This window comes from Passer domesticus, chromosome 22 (assembly GCF_036417665.1).
Source record: "Passer domesticus isolate bPasDom1 chromosome 22, bPasDom1.hap1, whole genome shotgun sequence".
In the NCBI taxonomy this organism is placed as follows: domain Eukaryota; kingdom Metazoa; phylum Chordata; class Aves; order Passeriformes; family Passeridae; genus Passer; species Passer domesticus.
In genome coordinates this window covers 6,763,476-6,778,800 of record NC_087495.1, presented here as the reverse complement: position 1 = coordinate 6,778,800, position 15,325 = coordinate 6,763,476, and the positions used below count along the sequence as shown (strand labels likewise).

Below are 15,325 nucleotides of genomic sequence, written 5' to 3'. Positions count from 1 at the left end.
TAGGGTTTTGGGTCCTGGTTATTTGGGGTTTGGGTCCTGGAGCACTGGGGTTTGGGGCCTGCTTCTTTGGGGTTTGGGGTCCTGCTTCTTTGGGGTTTGCATCCTGGTTATTTGGGGTTTTGGGTCTTGCTTGTTAGGGGTTTGGATCCTGCTTATTTGGGGTTTGGGGCCTGCTCCTTTGGGGTTTGGTCCTGGTTATTTGGGGTTTTGGGTCTTGGTTATTTGGGGTTTGGGTCCTGCTCCTTTGGGGTTTGGGTCCTGCTCCTTTGGGGTTTGGGTCCTGCTTGTTTGGGGTTTGGGTCCTGCTTGTTTGGGGTTTGGGTCCTGTTTATTTGGGGTTTGGTTCCTGTTTTTTTGGGTCCTATTTATGTGGGTTTTGGGTCCTGCAGCACTAGGGTTTGGGGTCCTGTTTATTTGGGGTTTGGGTCCTGTTTATCTGGGGGTTTAGGTCTTGGTTATTTGTGTTTTGGGTCCTGCAGCACTGGGGTTTGGGTCCTGTTTATTTGGGGTTTGGGTCTTGGTTATTTGGGGTTTGGGTCCTGGTTATTTGGGGGTTTGGGTCCTGGTTATTTGGGGGTTTGGGTCCTATTTATCTGGGGGTTTGGGTCTTGATTTGGGGTTTTGGATCCTGGTTTTTCAGGTCCTATTTATTTGAGGTTTTGGGTCCTGCAGCATTGGGGGTTTTGGGTCCTATTTATTTGGGGTTTGGGTCCTTCTTATTTGGGATTTTGGCTCCTGCAGCACTGGGGGTTCTGGGTCCTGTGTATTTGGGGTTTGGGTCCTGTGTATTTGGGACTTTGGTTCCTACATCACTGGGGTTTTGGCTCCCGTATATTTGGGATTTTGGCTCCCGTATATTTGGGATTTTGGCTGCTGCCTGTTTGGGATTTTGGCTCCTGCTAACCGGGATGTTTTCCCGGCTCCCTGTCGCCCTGCCCAGACCCCTCAGCCCCCAGGTCCTGCGAGGAGCTGAGCTGTGACTTCGGGGCCTCGTGCGTGGAGCTGAACGGCTTCGCCCACTGCGAGTGCCCGTCCCCGCTGTGCCCCGAGGCCAACACCACCAAGGTTTGGGGACACCTGGGGGGCTCGGGGGCATCGGGTGGGCCACAAAACCCTGCTGGGCAAGGGGGACGCACGGGTCACACATGTCCCCTGGCACCCCCGCCCGCCCTGGTCCCTCTGTGCCCCAGAGGAGCCCCCCAGAATCGCTGCCAGGGTTCAGGGCCCTGTTGGTGTCACGGGGAGGGGCGCAGAGGTGCAGCTCCGGTGTCCCCTGTGTCCCCAGGTGTGTGGCTCTGATGGTGTCACCTACGGGGACCAGTGCCAGCTGCGGACCATCGCCTGCAGGCAGGGCCAGCACATCACGGTCAAGCACGTGGGGCAGTGCCACGGTGAGTGTCCCCTGGACAGTGCCACTGAGTGTCCCCTGGGCAGTGCCACTGAGTGTCCCTGGGCAGTGCCATGCTCAGTGTCCCCTGGGCAGTGCCACTCAGTGTCCCCTGGACAGTGCCACGCTGAGTGTCCCCAGGACAGTGTCACTGAGTGTCTCCAGGGCAGTGCCACAGTGAGTGTCCCCGGGGCAGTGCCATGCTCAGTGTCCCCGGGGCAGTGCCATGCTCAGTGTCGCCAGGGCAGTGCCATGCCCAGTGTCCCTGGGGCAGTGCCATTGAGTGTCCCCAGGCTGGTGCCACCCCCGTATCCTGAAGCTGGCCCTGACCCCCCCGTCACATCACCTCCCCTTCCCGGGCTCTGTCACCCCCCTCCCAGTGCCACCCCTGCTCACGTGCCCCGTCTGCTGCTCCGCAGAGTCCATCACGCTGTCGAGCCCCCCGGTGCCCCCCACGCCGCTGCCCACGCTGCCCCCGGAGCGGCTCCTGCTGCCCGCGCCCCCCGCGCCCCCCGCGCCCACCGCGGCCGCCACCGCCGCGCCAGCGCCGCCCACCGAGCGAGGCCACCCCGCCACCAGGCGTGTGACAACAGCCAGGCCGGCCACCACGGCCTGGGCCACCCCCGGCGTGCACAGGGCCACCGTCCGCCCGCTGGTCACCGTGCCCGTGGTGGTGGCCACCAGCCAGCCGGGCTACGGCGAGTCCGGCAGCGCCGAGGGCAGCGGGGACCAGGACATGGGCACCAGCGGGGACCAGGAGTCCAGCGGGGCAGGATCTGCCGGTGAGTGACACCCGGGGCTCCGCGGTGGCACTCGGTGTCCCCTGGGCAGTGCCACTGAGTGTCCCCTGGGCAGTGCCACACTGAATGTCCCCAGGGCAGTGCCACTGAGTGTCCCCTGGGCAGTGCCATGCTCACTGTCCCCAGCCCACTGAATGTCCCCAGGGCAGTGCCACAGTGAATGTTCCCCGAGCAGTGCCACGCTGAGTGTCCCCAGCCCACTGAGTGTCCCCAGGGCAGTGCCATACTCAGTGTCCCCAGGGCAGTGCCACGCTCAGTGTCTCCTGGGCAGTGCCACAGTGAATGCTCCCCAGGCAGTGCCACGCTGAGTGTCCCCTGGGCAGTGCCACAGTGTGTGTCCACTGGGCAATGCCACTGAGTGCAGTGCCATGCCCAGTCTGCCACTGAGTGTCCCCAGCCCACTGAATGTCCCCAGGGCAGTGCCACTGAGTGTCCCCAGGGCAGTGCCATGCCCAGTCTGTCACTGAGTGTCCCCAGGGCAGTGCCACTGAGTGTCCCCAGGGCAGTGCCATGCCCAGTCTGTCACTGAGTGTCCCCAGCCCACTGAGGGTCCCCTGCTGGCTCCAGCCACCCTGCGTGTCCCCCCGAGCGGGCGGGTGCCACGCAGGGGTGTCACTGCCGGCTGTCCCCTGCTGTCCCCAGGCGAGGAGGAGCTGGCCGAGGCCCAGGTGACATCCACGCCTGCCATCGAGAGGGCCACGTGCTACAACAGCGCCCTGGGCTGCTGCGCCGACGGCAAAACCGCCATGGCCGACAGCGAGGGCAGCAACTGCCCCGGTGAGCTGGGCTGCTTTGGGATCCCTTTGGGGTCAGGAGAGGGGGAGGACACAGAACTGCCCCGGTGAGCTGGGCTGCTTTGGGATCCCTTTGGGGTCAGGAGAGGGGGAGGACACAGAACTGCCCCGGTGAGCTGGGCTGCTTTGGGATCCCTTTGGGGTCAGGAGTTTGGGAACTCTCAGGGGGAGAGGAGACAGAACTGCCCCGGTGAGCTGGGCTGCTTTGGGATCCCTTTGGGGTCAGGAGAGGGGTCTGTCGGGGTGGGAGGACACAGAACTGCCCCGGTGAGCTGGGGCTGCTTTGGGATCCCTTTAGGGTCAGGAGTTTGGGAACTCTCAGGGTGTGAGAGGAGACAGAACTGCCCCGGTGAGCTGGGCTGCTTTGGGATCCCTTTGGGGTCAGGAGAGGGGGAGGACACAGAACTGCCCCGGTGAGCTGGGCTGGGGCTGGGGTCCCTCTGGGGCCAGGAGTGGGGTCTGTCAGGGTGGGAGGACACAGAACTGCCCCGGTGAGCCTGGGCTGGGGTTTGGGGCCCTTTGGGGTCGGGAGTTTGGGATCTTTCAAGGGGAGAGGACACAGAACTGCCCCGATGAGCCTGGGCTGGGGTTTGGGGTCCTCTGGGGCCAGGAGAGGGGGGTCTCTCAAGGTGGGAGGACACAGAACTGCCCCAGTGGATTTGGGGCTGGTTTGGGGTCAGGAGTTTGGGGAACTTTCAGGGGCAGAGGAGACAGAACTGCCCCGGTGAGCCTGGGGCTGGGGGGTCCCTCTGGGGCCAGGAGAGGGGAACTCTCAGGGGGAGAGGAGACAGAGCTGCCCCAGTGTATTTGGGATCCCTTTGGGGTCAGGAGTTTGGGATCTCTCAGGGTTAGTGACACAGAACTGCCCAGCCAGGTTTGGGGCTGGTTTGGGATCCCTTTGGGGTCAGGAATTAGGATCTCTCAAGGGCGATGACAGAACTGCCCAGGTGGATTTGGGGCTGGAGGAAGATTTGAGATCTTCCTGGGGGTGTTTGCTGCTCCCTGACCCAGCTGGGATCTCCCCTCCTTCCCACAGTGTGAGGAAGCACAGCCCCACCTCTGCTCTGGCAGAATATCCTCATTATCCTGAAAATTGCTCCTCAGGGGCCACGTCCCAGATTTTTCCTCACTTAAATCCTTCCTTGTTCCTTGGGGTTTCCAGTGGGACATCCCCTTTGCCTCTGGGAAAACAGCACTTTCCCTTTTCACCCGTAAAGGGTTAAAAGTCCTGTGTGAAGGGAAAGGGAAAAGGAGAGGGAAAAGGAGAAGGGAAAAGAGAAAGGGAGAGGGAAAGCAGAAAAAGAAGAGAGAAAAGGAGAGGGAAAGGGGAAGGAAAAGGGAGAGGGAAGAGGAGAAGGGAAAGGGAGAGGGAAAGGGGAAGGAAAAGGGAGAGGGAAAAGGAGAAGGGAGAAGGGAAAGGGAGAGGGAAAGCAGAAAAGGAAAAGAGGAAGGGAAAGAGGAAAGGGGAAGGAAAAGGAAAAAGGAGAGAGAAAAGGAGAAGGGAAAAGGAAGAGGGAAAGGGAAAATGGAAAGAGAGAGAGAAGGGAAAAAGGAAAAAGGAGAGGGGAAAATGGAAAGGAAAAGGAAGCTCCTGTGTGGCTCCCCCAGCAGGATCTCTCCATCCTCTGCAGCCCCAGGGCAGGATCCAGCCCTGGCATTCCCGCTGTTCCAGGGAATGTTCCAGGTGGTTGGCAGGGCTGTGGTTGCCCTGTGCCAGCTGTCCCCTCGCCCCCAGCCCCGGGTGGCCCCGCTGTGCCCCCGCGGTGCCCCGGGCCGTGGCGCGTCCTCTAACGTGTCTCTCTTGTCACCCAGCGGAGCAGGGGGGCTGCTCTCCGGGCCGGAGCTCGCAGGAACCCGTCTGGTAAAAGCTGCCATCTCCAGCCTGGTCCTTGCCATCTGCTCCAGCACTAACCCTCCATGGCTGTGCCCGTGCCATCCCCACTAACCCGGCACTGGCACTACCCCCACACTGCCATCCCCCTCTGCCAGGGACTGCGGCGCTCCCTCGCCGCCCCTGCCCAGCTCAAGGCCTTTGTCTTGTGCTCCCTCGTCCCGCAGCCACCAAGGTGTTCCAAGGAGTGCTGATCCTGGAGGAGGTGGAGGGCCAGGAGCTGTTCTACACCCCGGAGATGGCCGACCCCAAATCCGAGCTCTTCGGGGAGACGGCGCGGAGCATCGAGAGCGCGGTGAGCTCCGTGCCCAGGGGCACAGCTGGCACCACAGGGGACCCTGCTGCTGCCCTCAGGCTGCCCTGGAACGGGGTCAAGGAATAAAGAGGGATTTGTTAAAATCCTCAATGGATCCCCCTTGGGCCTACAACCAGGATGAGCCCAAAATGGTCCCAAAATGGACGATGGTTCCCTGTCCCACTTGATTTATGGTCCTGCTCTTGCCTTGGCCCTAAATAACAGCTGGAATTGTCACAGAACATCCCTGTCCCACTGTGTTTGTGGATCCCATTCTTCCCTTGGCCCTAAAGAACAGCTGGAATTGTTTATGGATCCTGCTGTTCCCCTGGCCCTAAAGAACAGCTGGAATTGTTTACGGATCCTGTTCTTTCCCTGGCCCTAAAGAACAGCTGGAATTGTTTATGGATCCCATTCTTCCCCTGGCCCTAAAGAACAGCTGGAATTGTTTATGGATCCCATTATTCCCCTGGCCCTAAAGAACAGCTGGAATTGTTTAAGGATCCTGTTCTTTCCCTGGCCCTAAAGAACAGCTGGAATTGTTTATGGATCCTGTTCTTCACTTGGCCCTAAAGAACAGCTGGAATTGTTTATGGATCCCATTCTTCCCCGGCCCTAAAGAACAGCTGGAATTGTTTATGGATCCTGCTGTTCCCCTGGCCCTAAAGAACAGCTGGAATTGTTTAAGGATCCTGTTCTACCCCCTAAAGAACAGCTGGAATTGTTTATGGATCCTGTTGTTCCCTTGGCCCTAAAGAACAGCTGGAATTGTTTATGGATCCTGTTGTTCCCTTGGCCCTAAAGAACAGCTGGAATTGTTTATGGATCCTGTTGTTCCCTTGGCCCTAAAGAACAGCTGGAATTGTTTATGGATCCCATTATTCCCCTGGCCCTAAAGAACAGCTGGAATTGTTTATGGATCCTGTTCTTCCCCTGGCCCTAAAGAACAGCTGGGATTGTTTATGGATCCTGTTCTTCCCTGGCCCTAAAGAACAGCTGGAATTGTTTATGGATCCCATTATTCCCCTGGCCCTAAAGAACAGCTGGAATTGTCCCCTGTCCCCTCCCTGTCACTGCCTTGCCTGGATCCTTCCCTGGCAGCATCCCCGTGCCAGGGTCTCCCTGTTAACCCTTTCCTTCCCCAGCTGGACGAGCTGTTCCGAGGTTCTGATGTCAGGAAGGATTTCAGGAGCGTCCGCGTGCGGGACCTGGGCCAGAGCAGCGCCGTCAGGGTCATCGTGGAGGCCCACTTTGACCCAGGTGGGGCCACTCCCTGCATTCCCAGCAGGAATTCTGCCTGGGAAAGCCCTCGGGGAGGAGAGGGAAAGAACCATCCCAAAATTCACTGGGGTTGGCTCTTTAATCCTGCAAAATTTCCGTGTGAGCGGAGCCGGGAGGGGCTGCACGCTGAGGGAGCTGGAAGGGTTTTCCTTGGGAAAGGAGGGTTATTTTCATTGGGAAAGGAGGGTTAATTTCCTTGGGAAAAGAGGGTTAATTTTCCTTGGGAAAGGAGGGTTAATTTCCTTGGGAATGGAGGGTAATTTTCCTTGGGAAAAGAGGGTTAATTTTCCTTGGAAAGGAGGGTTATTTTCATTGGGAATGGAGGGTAATTTCCTTGGGAATGGAGGGATTATTTTCCTTGGGAATGGAGGGATTATTTTCCTTGGAAAGGAGGATTATTTTCCTTGGAAAGGAGAGTTATTTTCCTTGGGAAAGGTGGTTTATTTTCCTTGGGAATAGAGGTTTATTTTCTTTGGGAAGGAATATTATTTTCCTTGGGAAAGGAGGGTTAGTTTCATCGGGAAAGAAGGATTATTTCCTTGGGAAGGAGAATTATTTACCTTGGAAAGGAGAATTATTTACCTTGGAAAGGAGAATTATTTTCCTTGGAAAGGAGGGTTATTCTCCCAGTGAAAGGAGAATTATTTTCCTTGGAAAGGAGAATTATTTTCCTTGGCAAAGGGGGATTATTTCCTTGGCAAAGGGGGATTATTTCCTTGGAAAGGAGGATTATTTCCTTGGCAAAGGAGGATTATTTCCTTGGCAGAGGAGGATTATTTCCTTGGGGAAGGAGGGATTTGGGGAGGTCATGGGAGGGCAGTTCCTGTTGAATTCTCACTCTTGCTTCCCTCCTTTGCCCTCCTGGCCGGCTGCAGCCACGTCCTGCATGGCTGCTGATGTCCAGGGGGCTCTGCTGAAGCAGCTCCGAGCTGCCAAGAGAAAAACCATCCTGGTGAAGCAGCCCCAGCAGGAGCACGTCAAATTCATGGATTTTGGTGAGTGCCCCTCGCTTGCTTTGGGGCTTCAGGATGCCAGGGGGGCTCTGCTGGTCTTGGCAACCCTTTAAAAACTTCCCATGGTTGTCCAGAGGAATCCCAGGCCCCAAACATTTTTGGGAGGGACCTTAAAGGGTCTGGACATGGGCAGGGATCTTCCAGAGGGTGCTTGGACACTTCCAGGGATGGGGCAGCCTCAGCTTCTCTGGGAAATCCATTCCAGGGCATCCCTGTGACCCAGCAAAGGGTTAAAATCCCCCTTTTCCGTGGGATGTGGCCAGTGCCACCCATGGGGTGTGGCCTGCAAAGGGATCCTGGGACTCAGGGGTGCTGGCCAGTCTGGGGCAGCCTCCGCTCCACCCACGCACTGCCAGCATCCCAAAAACCCCAATTTTTGTGCACTTTGAGGCCTCTTAGGTTGCAAGTTTCTGCTCTATGGCCATGCTGGCTGCTCCTCCCATAACCCAGACCTGACCCTAAAACTAACCTATACCTGACCCTAAAACAAACCCATGCCTGACCCTAAACTTAACCTACACCTGTCCCTAAACCTAACCCACACCTGACTCCAACCCACACCTGACTCTAACCCTAATGCTAACTTTAACACAAATCCATACCTGACCCTAACCCACACCTGACCCTAAACCTAACCCTAAAACTAACCCACACCTGACCCTAACCCTAACCTACACCTGACCCTAAACCTAATCCTAACTTTAATCCATACCTGACCCTAAACCTAACCCACACTTTTCCCTAAACCTAACCTACACCTGAACCTAAACCTAACCCACATTTGTCCCTAAACCTAACCCACACCTGACCCTAAACCTAACCCACATTTGTCCCTAAACCTAACCCTAAACCTAACCCATACCTAACCCTAAAACTAACCCACACCTGATCCTAAACCCAACCCACACCTGACCCCAACCTCACCCCTCAGCTGCCCCCAAATCCCCAGTTCCCCCATCTCCAGGTGACCCCAAATCCCCAGCTCCCCCATCCCCAGGTGACCCCAGACCCCCCCAGCTCCCCCATCCCCAGTGACCCCAAATCCCCAGCTCCCCCATCCCCAGTGACCCCAAATCCCCAGCTCCCCCATCCCCAGTGACCCCGTCCCCGCTGTGTTCCAGACTGGATCCCCCGGCTCTTCACCACCACCGTCACCACCACCACGGCCACCACCATGGCACCGGGCACCACCCGCAGGGTGCCCGCGCCCACCGCGGCCCCGGGGCAGCAGGGCGAGCCCGGGGGCAGCCCCGGCCCCGTGCTGGGCACCCCCAGGAGCCCTGGCAGCACCCCCAGGAGCCCTGGCACCACCAGGAGCCCTGGCACCACCAGGAACCCCGGCAGCAGCAGCAGCAGCAGCAGGAGGAAGCCCACCCCGCTGCCCCCTGGCACCGCGCCCGCCCCGCGGCCCTGCCAGTCCCAGCCCTGCCTGCACGGTGGCACCTGCCAGGACGAGGGGCACAACTTCAGCTGCAGCTGCCCCGCGGGCAGAGGAGGGGCTGTGTGTGAGAAATGTAGGTGGTGCTGAGGGAAAAATCACGAGTTTTGGGTCTTGGAAAGCGCTTCGTGCCTCGTGGCGTGGGTAGGATGCCACCCCCGCTGTGCCAGGTTGGATTTGGGCACTTCCAGAGATGGGAAACAGCTAAAAAATCAGTAAACAGATTTAAAACACCCACTATAAACAGTTAAAAATCATTATAAACAGCTAAAAAATCATGAAACAACTAAAAACCCACTATAAACAGATAAAAACCACTATAAACAGATAAAAAACCAATGAACAGCTTAAAAAACCCACTAAGGAGCTAAAAAACCCCACTATAAACAGCTAAAAAACACTATAAACTGCTAAAAACCACTGTAAACAGCTCAAAACCACCACAGCAGTGGTGACAGAGGGACAGGGGACAGGTGCCAGCCAACCCCACATCAGCCCTGGCACAGCTCGGTGCCACCAGCTGTGCCAGCTGTGCCCCAGCAGCTTGGGCAGGTACAAGAGGCTGTAAATTGAGCAGGAGCAGCTCCTCCCTGGCTCCATCCTGATCCCAGAGGGGTTGGGAGTTGCTGCTTCGTTGTCCCAGCTGGTGGCAGTGCCCCCCAGTGCCACCCAGTGCCACCCAGTGTCCCCCAGTGTCCCCCAGTGCCACCCAGTGCCCCCCAGTGCCACCCAGGACGGGGGTGCTGCTGCTCCAGCCTCGTCGCCCGGGCTGGCAGCACTGGCAGCTGCCCCTGGCACTTTGGGGTCACGCTGGGGGGCTCATTCCCAAAAAGCTTTGTCCCTGCAGCTGTCACCTGGAGCTCTCCAGGGTGCGCGTGTCCAGCCCTGCTGCTTCGAGGGGATTTGAGCTCCCAAATCCCGTGGGAAATGTCGGTGGGGGTCCGGGTTGGTTTAGTGGGGTTTGGAGTCCCAGATCACCCCAAGGGAGGCACAGCAAAGTTGCCCTTTTTGTGAACCTAAACTGAATAGAAGTTGCCTTTTTTTCACCAATTTTTCCTTCCTTCCTTCCTTCCTTCCTTCCTTCCTTCCTTCCTTCCTTCCTTCCTTCCTTCCTTCCTTCCTTCCTTCCTTCCTTCCTTCCTTCCTTCCTTCCTTCCTTCCTTCCTTCCTTCCTTCCTTCCTTCCTTCCTTCCTTCCTTCCTTCCTTCCTTCCTTCCTTCCTTCCTTCCTTCCTTCCTTCCTTCCTTCCTTCCTTCCTTCCTTCCTTCCTTCCTTCCTTCCCTTTTTCCACCTTTTTTATCTCTCCATTTTTTATCCCCCTTTCCCCCCTCTCTTCCCCCTTTCCCCTCCTCTTCTCCCCCCATTCTTCCCCTTTTTCCTCCCTCTTCTCCCCCTTTTTCCCCCCATTTTTCACCCCTACTTTTCCTCCCCTTTTCTTCCCCCTCTTTTTCTCTATTCATCCTCTGTTCTTCCCATTTTTCCTCCCTGTTCTCCCCCCTTTCTCCCCTTTCCTCCCCTTTTCTTTCCCCTCTCTTCTCCCATTCTTCCCGTGTTCTCCTCCCATTCTCCCTCTGTTCTTCCCCTTTTTCCTCCCCATTTCTCCCCCTTTTCCCCCCATTTCCCCCATTTTTCACTCCCCCTTTCCTCCCCTTTTCTTCCCCCCTCTTCCTCCATCCTTCCTCCGTTCTTCCCCCCATTCTCCCCCATTTCCCCCCCATTTCCCCCCCCATTTTTCTCCCCTATTTTCGCCCCATTTCCTCCCCTTTTCCTCCCCTTTTCCTCCCCCGTTCTTCCCCCATTTTCCCCCCATTTTCCCCCCCATTTTCCCCCTTTCCCACCCCAGCCTCCAGCCCGTGGGTGCCGGCGTTCGGGGGCCGCTCGCTGCTGGCGCTGCGCACGCTGCGCGCGTACCACACGCTGCGCATCGCGCTGGAGTTCCGCGCGCTGGAGCCCAGCGGGCTGCTGCTCTACAACGCGCAGCGCCACGGCAAGGACTTCATCGCGCTGGCGCTGCGGGGCGGCTTCGTGCAGCTCAGGTGGGCCGGGGCTTCTGTCCTAAAACAGGGCTTCTGTCCTAAAACAGGGGTTCTGTCCTAAAGGGGGTTCAGTCCTAAAACAGGGGTTCAGTCCTAAAACAGGGGTTCTGTCCTAAAAGGGGGGTTCTGTCCTAAAACAGGGGTTCTGTCCTAAAACAGGGGGTTCTGTCCTAAAGGGGGGTTCTGTCCTAAAATGGAGGGGGTCTGTCCTAAAAGGGGGGTTCTGTCCTAAAAGGGGGGTTCTGTCCTAAAACAGGGGGTTCTGTCCTAAAACGGGGGGTTCTGTCCTAAAACAGGGGTTCTGTCCTAAATGGGGGTTCTGTCCTAAAACAGGGGGTTCTGTCCTAAAGGGGGGGTCTGTCCTAAAACAGGGGGTTCTGTCCTAAACGGGGGGTTCTGTCCTAAAAGGGGGGTTCAGTCCTAAAACAGGGGGTTCTGTCCTAAAACAGGGGGTTCTGTCCTAAAACGGGGGGTTCTGTCCCAAAGGGGGTTCTGTCCTAAAACAGGGGGTTCTGTCCTAAAATGGAGGGGGTCTGTCCTAAAGGGGGTTCTGTCCTAAATGGGGGTTCTGTCCTAAAACAGGGGGTTCAGTCCTAAAACAGGGGGTTCTGTCCTAAAAGGGGGTTCTGTCCTAAAACAGGGGTTCAGTCCTAAAACAGGGGTTCTGTCCTAAAACAGGGGGTTCTGTCCTAAAAGGGGGTTCTGTCCTAAAACAGGGGTTCAGTCCTAAAACAGGGGTTCTGTCCTAAAACAGGGGGTTCTGTCCTAAAAGGGGGGTTCTGTCCTAAAACAGGGGTTCAGTCCTAAAACAGGGGTTCTGTCCTAAAACAGGGGTTCTGTCCTAAAACGGGGTTCTGTCCTAAAGGGGGTTCTGTCCTAAAACGGGGTTCTGTCCTAAATGGGGGGTTCTGTCCTAAAACGGGGGTTCTGTCCTAAAAGGGGGGTTCTGTCCTAAACGGGGGTTCTGTCCTAAAACGGGGGGTTCTGTCCTAAAAGGGGGGTTCTGTCCTAAAACGGGGGTTCTGTCCTAAAACAGGGGGTTCTGTCCTAAAGGGGGTTCTGTCCTAAAGGGGGTTCTGTCCTAAAACGGGGTTCTGTCCTAAAGGGGGTTCTGTCCTAAAGGGGGTTCTGTCCTAAAACGGGTTCAGTCCTAAAACAGGGGTTCTGTCCTAAAACGGGGTTCTGTCCTAAAGGGGGTTCTGTCCTAAAGGGGGTTCTGTCCTAAAACGGGTTCAGTCCTAAAACAGGGGGTTCTGTCCTAAAGGGGGTTCTGTCCTAAAACGGGGGTTCTGTCCTAAAGGGGGGTTCTGTCCTAAAACAGGGGGTTCTGTCCTAAAGGGGGTTCTGTCCTAAAAGGGGGTTCTGTCCTAAAATGGGGGTTCTATCCTAAAAGGCCTCCAAGTGGACAAAAATCGGGATTTTTTGGGGTTTTGGAAGGGTGTTGTTGGAATACTGAGGGAGCTTGTTCCCAATTTTCAGCGAAGTGAACTCACTTTGGGTTTCGAAAAGCTCCCAAGTGTGGGAGGTTGGGTTTGTGTGGGAGGTTGAGGTTTTTTGGCAGGTTGGGTTTTTTGGCAGGTTGAGGTTTTTTGGGCAGGTTGAGGGTTTTTTGGGAGGTTGGGTTTTTTGTGGGAGGTTGGGTTTTTTTGGGCAGGTTGGGTTTTTTTGGGCAGGTTGGGGTTTTTTGGCAGGTTGAGGTTTTTTTGGCAGGTTGGGTTTTTTGGCAGGTTGAGGTTTTTTGGCAGGTTGGGTTTTTTGGCAGGTTGAGGTTTTTTGGCAGGTTGGGTTTTTTGTGGGAGGTTGGGTTTTTTGGCAGGTTGGGTTTTTTTGGCAGGTTGGGTTTTTTTGGCAGGTTGAGGGTTTTTTGGGCAGGTTGGGTTTTTTTTGGGAGGTTGAGGTTTTTTGGGAGGTTGAGGTTTTTTTTTGGCAGGTTGAGGTTTTTTGGCAGGTTGGGTTTTTTTTGGCAGGTTGAGGTTTTTTTGGCAGGTTGAGGTTTTTTTGGGAGGTTGAGGTTTTTTGAGAGATCTTTTTTTGGGATTTTTTTTTTTTTTTTTGGACTGGGATGGAAATGCAGAGAGGGGGAAAACAGGGAAGGGAGGAAAGAGGCAGAGCGGCTTTGTTTGGATTCCAGAATGCAAGGGATGGGTTTGGAATGAGGGGAGAGGGAGGGAGGGAGGGAGGGAGGGAGGGAGGGAGGGAGGGAGGGAGAGAAGGAAAGAGAGGGAGAGAGGGAAGAAGGGAGGGAGGGAGGGAGTGGAAGGAGACAAGAAGAGAAGGAGGGATAGAGAGAGGGGGGAGAGAAGGAGGGAAAGATGAAGGGAGGGGGAGAGGGAGGGAGGGAGGGAAGGAAGGAAAAGAAAGAGGGAGGGAGGGAGGGAGAGAAGAAAGAAGGCAGGGAGGGAGTGGAAGGAGCCAGGAAGAGAAGGAGGGATGGAGAGAGGGAGGGAAGTGAAAACAGAGGGAGGGAGGAGCAGGGAGGGAGGGAGGGAGGGGAGGGTCCCCCCGTGCTGGCAGTGCCAGTCACGCTGGCACTCCCCGCTGGCACCCGGGGCACCAACCCTCCGCCCCGGCAGGTTTGACACGGGCTCTGGCACGGGCACCGTCACCAGCCGCGTGCGGGTGGCGCCGGGGCGCTGGCACCGGCTGGTGGTGACGCGGAACCGGCGCACGGGCACGCTGGCCGTGGACGGGGAGCCCCCCGTGAGCGGGCACAGCCCCCCGGGCACCGACGGGCTCAACCTGGACACCGAGCTCTTCATCGGGGGCGTGCCCGACGAGCACGCGGCACTGTGAGTGGGCACCACCGGGAGCGGGGTGGCACGGGGAGGGTGGCACTGGGAGTGGGCACCACGGGGACCAGGGTGGCACTGGGAGTGGGCCACGGGGAGCGGGGTGGCACTGGGAGGGTGGCACTGGGAGTGTGGCACGGGGACCAGGGTGGCACTGGGAGTGGGTACGGGGACCAGGGTGGCGCTGTGAGGGTGGCACTGGGCTTGGAGGGTGGCACTGTGAGTGGGGCATGGGGACCAGGGGGTTGGCACTGCCCCTGGGAGGGTGGCACTGCCCCATGAGGGGGCACTGGCTCCGTAAGGGTGACACTGTGAGGGTGGCACTGCCCCTTGAATGTGGCAGTGCCCATGGGAGGGTGGCACTCCCCTTGTGGGGGTGGCAGTGGGCTTGTGAGGGTGGCACTGCCCCATGAGGGTGGCACTGGCCCTGTGAGGGTGACACTGTTAGGGTGGCACTGGGCCTGATCGGTGGCATTGCTGCTGTGTGTGTGGCACTGCCCCTGGGAGGGTGGCACTGCCCCTGGGAGGGTGGCACTGCCCCTGTGAGTGTGGCACTGTGAGTGTGGCACTGTGTGTGTGGCAGTGCCCCTGTGAGTGTGGCACTGTCCCTGTGAGTGTGGCACTGCCCCTGTGAGGGTGGCAGTGCCCCATGAGTGTGGCAGTGCCCCTGTGAGTGTGGCACTGCCCCTGGGAGTGTGGCACTGTGAGTGTGGCGCTGCCCCTGTGAGGGTGGCACTGCCCCTGTGAGTGTGGCACTGTGAGTGTGGCACTGTGAGTGTGGCACTGTGAGTGTGGCACCGTCCCTGTGAGGGTGGCACTTTCCCTGGGAGTGTGGCAGTGCCCCATGAGTGTGGCAGTGCCCCTGTGAGGGTGGCACTGCCCCGTGAGTGTGGCAGTGCCCCTGTGAGGGTGGCACTGCCCCGTGAGTGTGGCACTGTGAGTGTGGCAGTGCCCCATGACCGTGCCTGTGGCAGTGCCGCTGCCCCCATGGCAGTGCCAGCCCCGCGCCCTCTCCCATCCCCGCCGTGCCCCCCGTGCCCCCCGGGTGACAAGCCCGCCTGGCACCGTGCCCGCAGGGCGGCCGAGCGCACGGGTGCCAGCGGCGGCCTGCGGGGCTGCGTGCGGGCGCTGGGCATCAACAACCGCGGGCACGAGCTGCGCCAGGGCGCCGGCGACGTGCTGTACGCCAGCGGCGTGGGCGAGTGCGGCACCGAGCCCTGCCAGCCCGACCCCTGCCACCACGGGGGCACCTGCCACGCCGGGGAGCACGGCATGTTCCAGTGCCAGTGCCCCGAGGCCTACACGGGTACGGCAGGCACCACGGGGGGCTGAGGGGGGTGTGGGGGCGGGCACCGAGGGGGGTTTGGGTATGGGGTGGGCACCAAGGGGGTCTGAGGGGGTTTTTGGGGTTTGGGGTGGGCACCACGGGGGGATGAGGGGGGTTTGGGGTACAGGGTGGGTACCAAGGGGGTTTTGGGGTACAGGGTGGGCACCGAGGGGGTGCTGAGGGGGTTTTGGCTACGGAATGGGCACCAAGGGGGTTTTTTGGGGTATGGGTGGGCACCAAGGGGGTTTTTGGGAATGGGGTGGGCATTGTGGGG

At 58.1% G+C, this 15,325-nt stretch overlaps 1 protein-coding gene and 1 long non-coding RNA gene across 2 annotated transcripts in view; both read left to right on the top strand.

The window, feature by feature from the left end:
• The window catches only part of AGRN (agrin), a 61,561-nt gene that overhangs the window by 30,752 nt on the left and 15,484 nt on the right, over positions 1–15,325 (top strand). The window contains 11 exon segments of the mRNA XM_064397455.1: positions 941–1,065; positions 1,286–1,391; positions 1,807–2,169; positions 2,830–2,964; positions 5,040–5,167; positions 6,313–6,427; positions 7,324–7,443; positions 8,583–8,975; positions 10,743–10,935; positions 13,509–13,724; positions 14,801–15,030. Of these exon segments, the coding sequence (XP_064253525.1) occupies positions 941–1,065; positions 1,286–1,391; positions 1,807–2,169; positions 2,830–2,964; positions 5,040–5,167; positions 6,313–6,427; positions 7,324–7,443; positions 8,583–8,975; positions 10,743–10,935; positions 13,509–13,724; positions 14,801–15,030 (2,124 nt within the window).
• On the top strand, positions 12,134–13,099 carry LOC135285099 (uncharacterized). Its single transcript, XR_010350105.1, has 3 exons — positions 12,134–12,460; positions 12,735–12,769; positions 12,903–13,099. It is a non-coding gene; the product is annotated as an uncharacterized LOC135285099 (long non-coding RNA).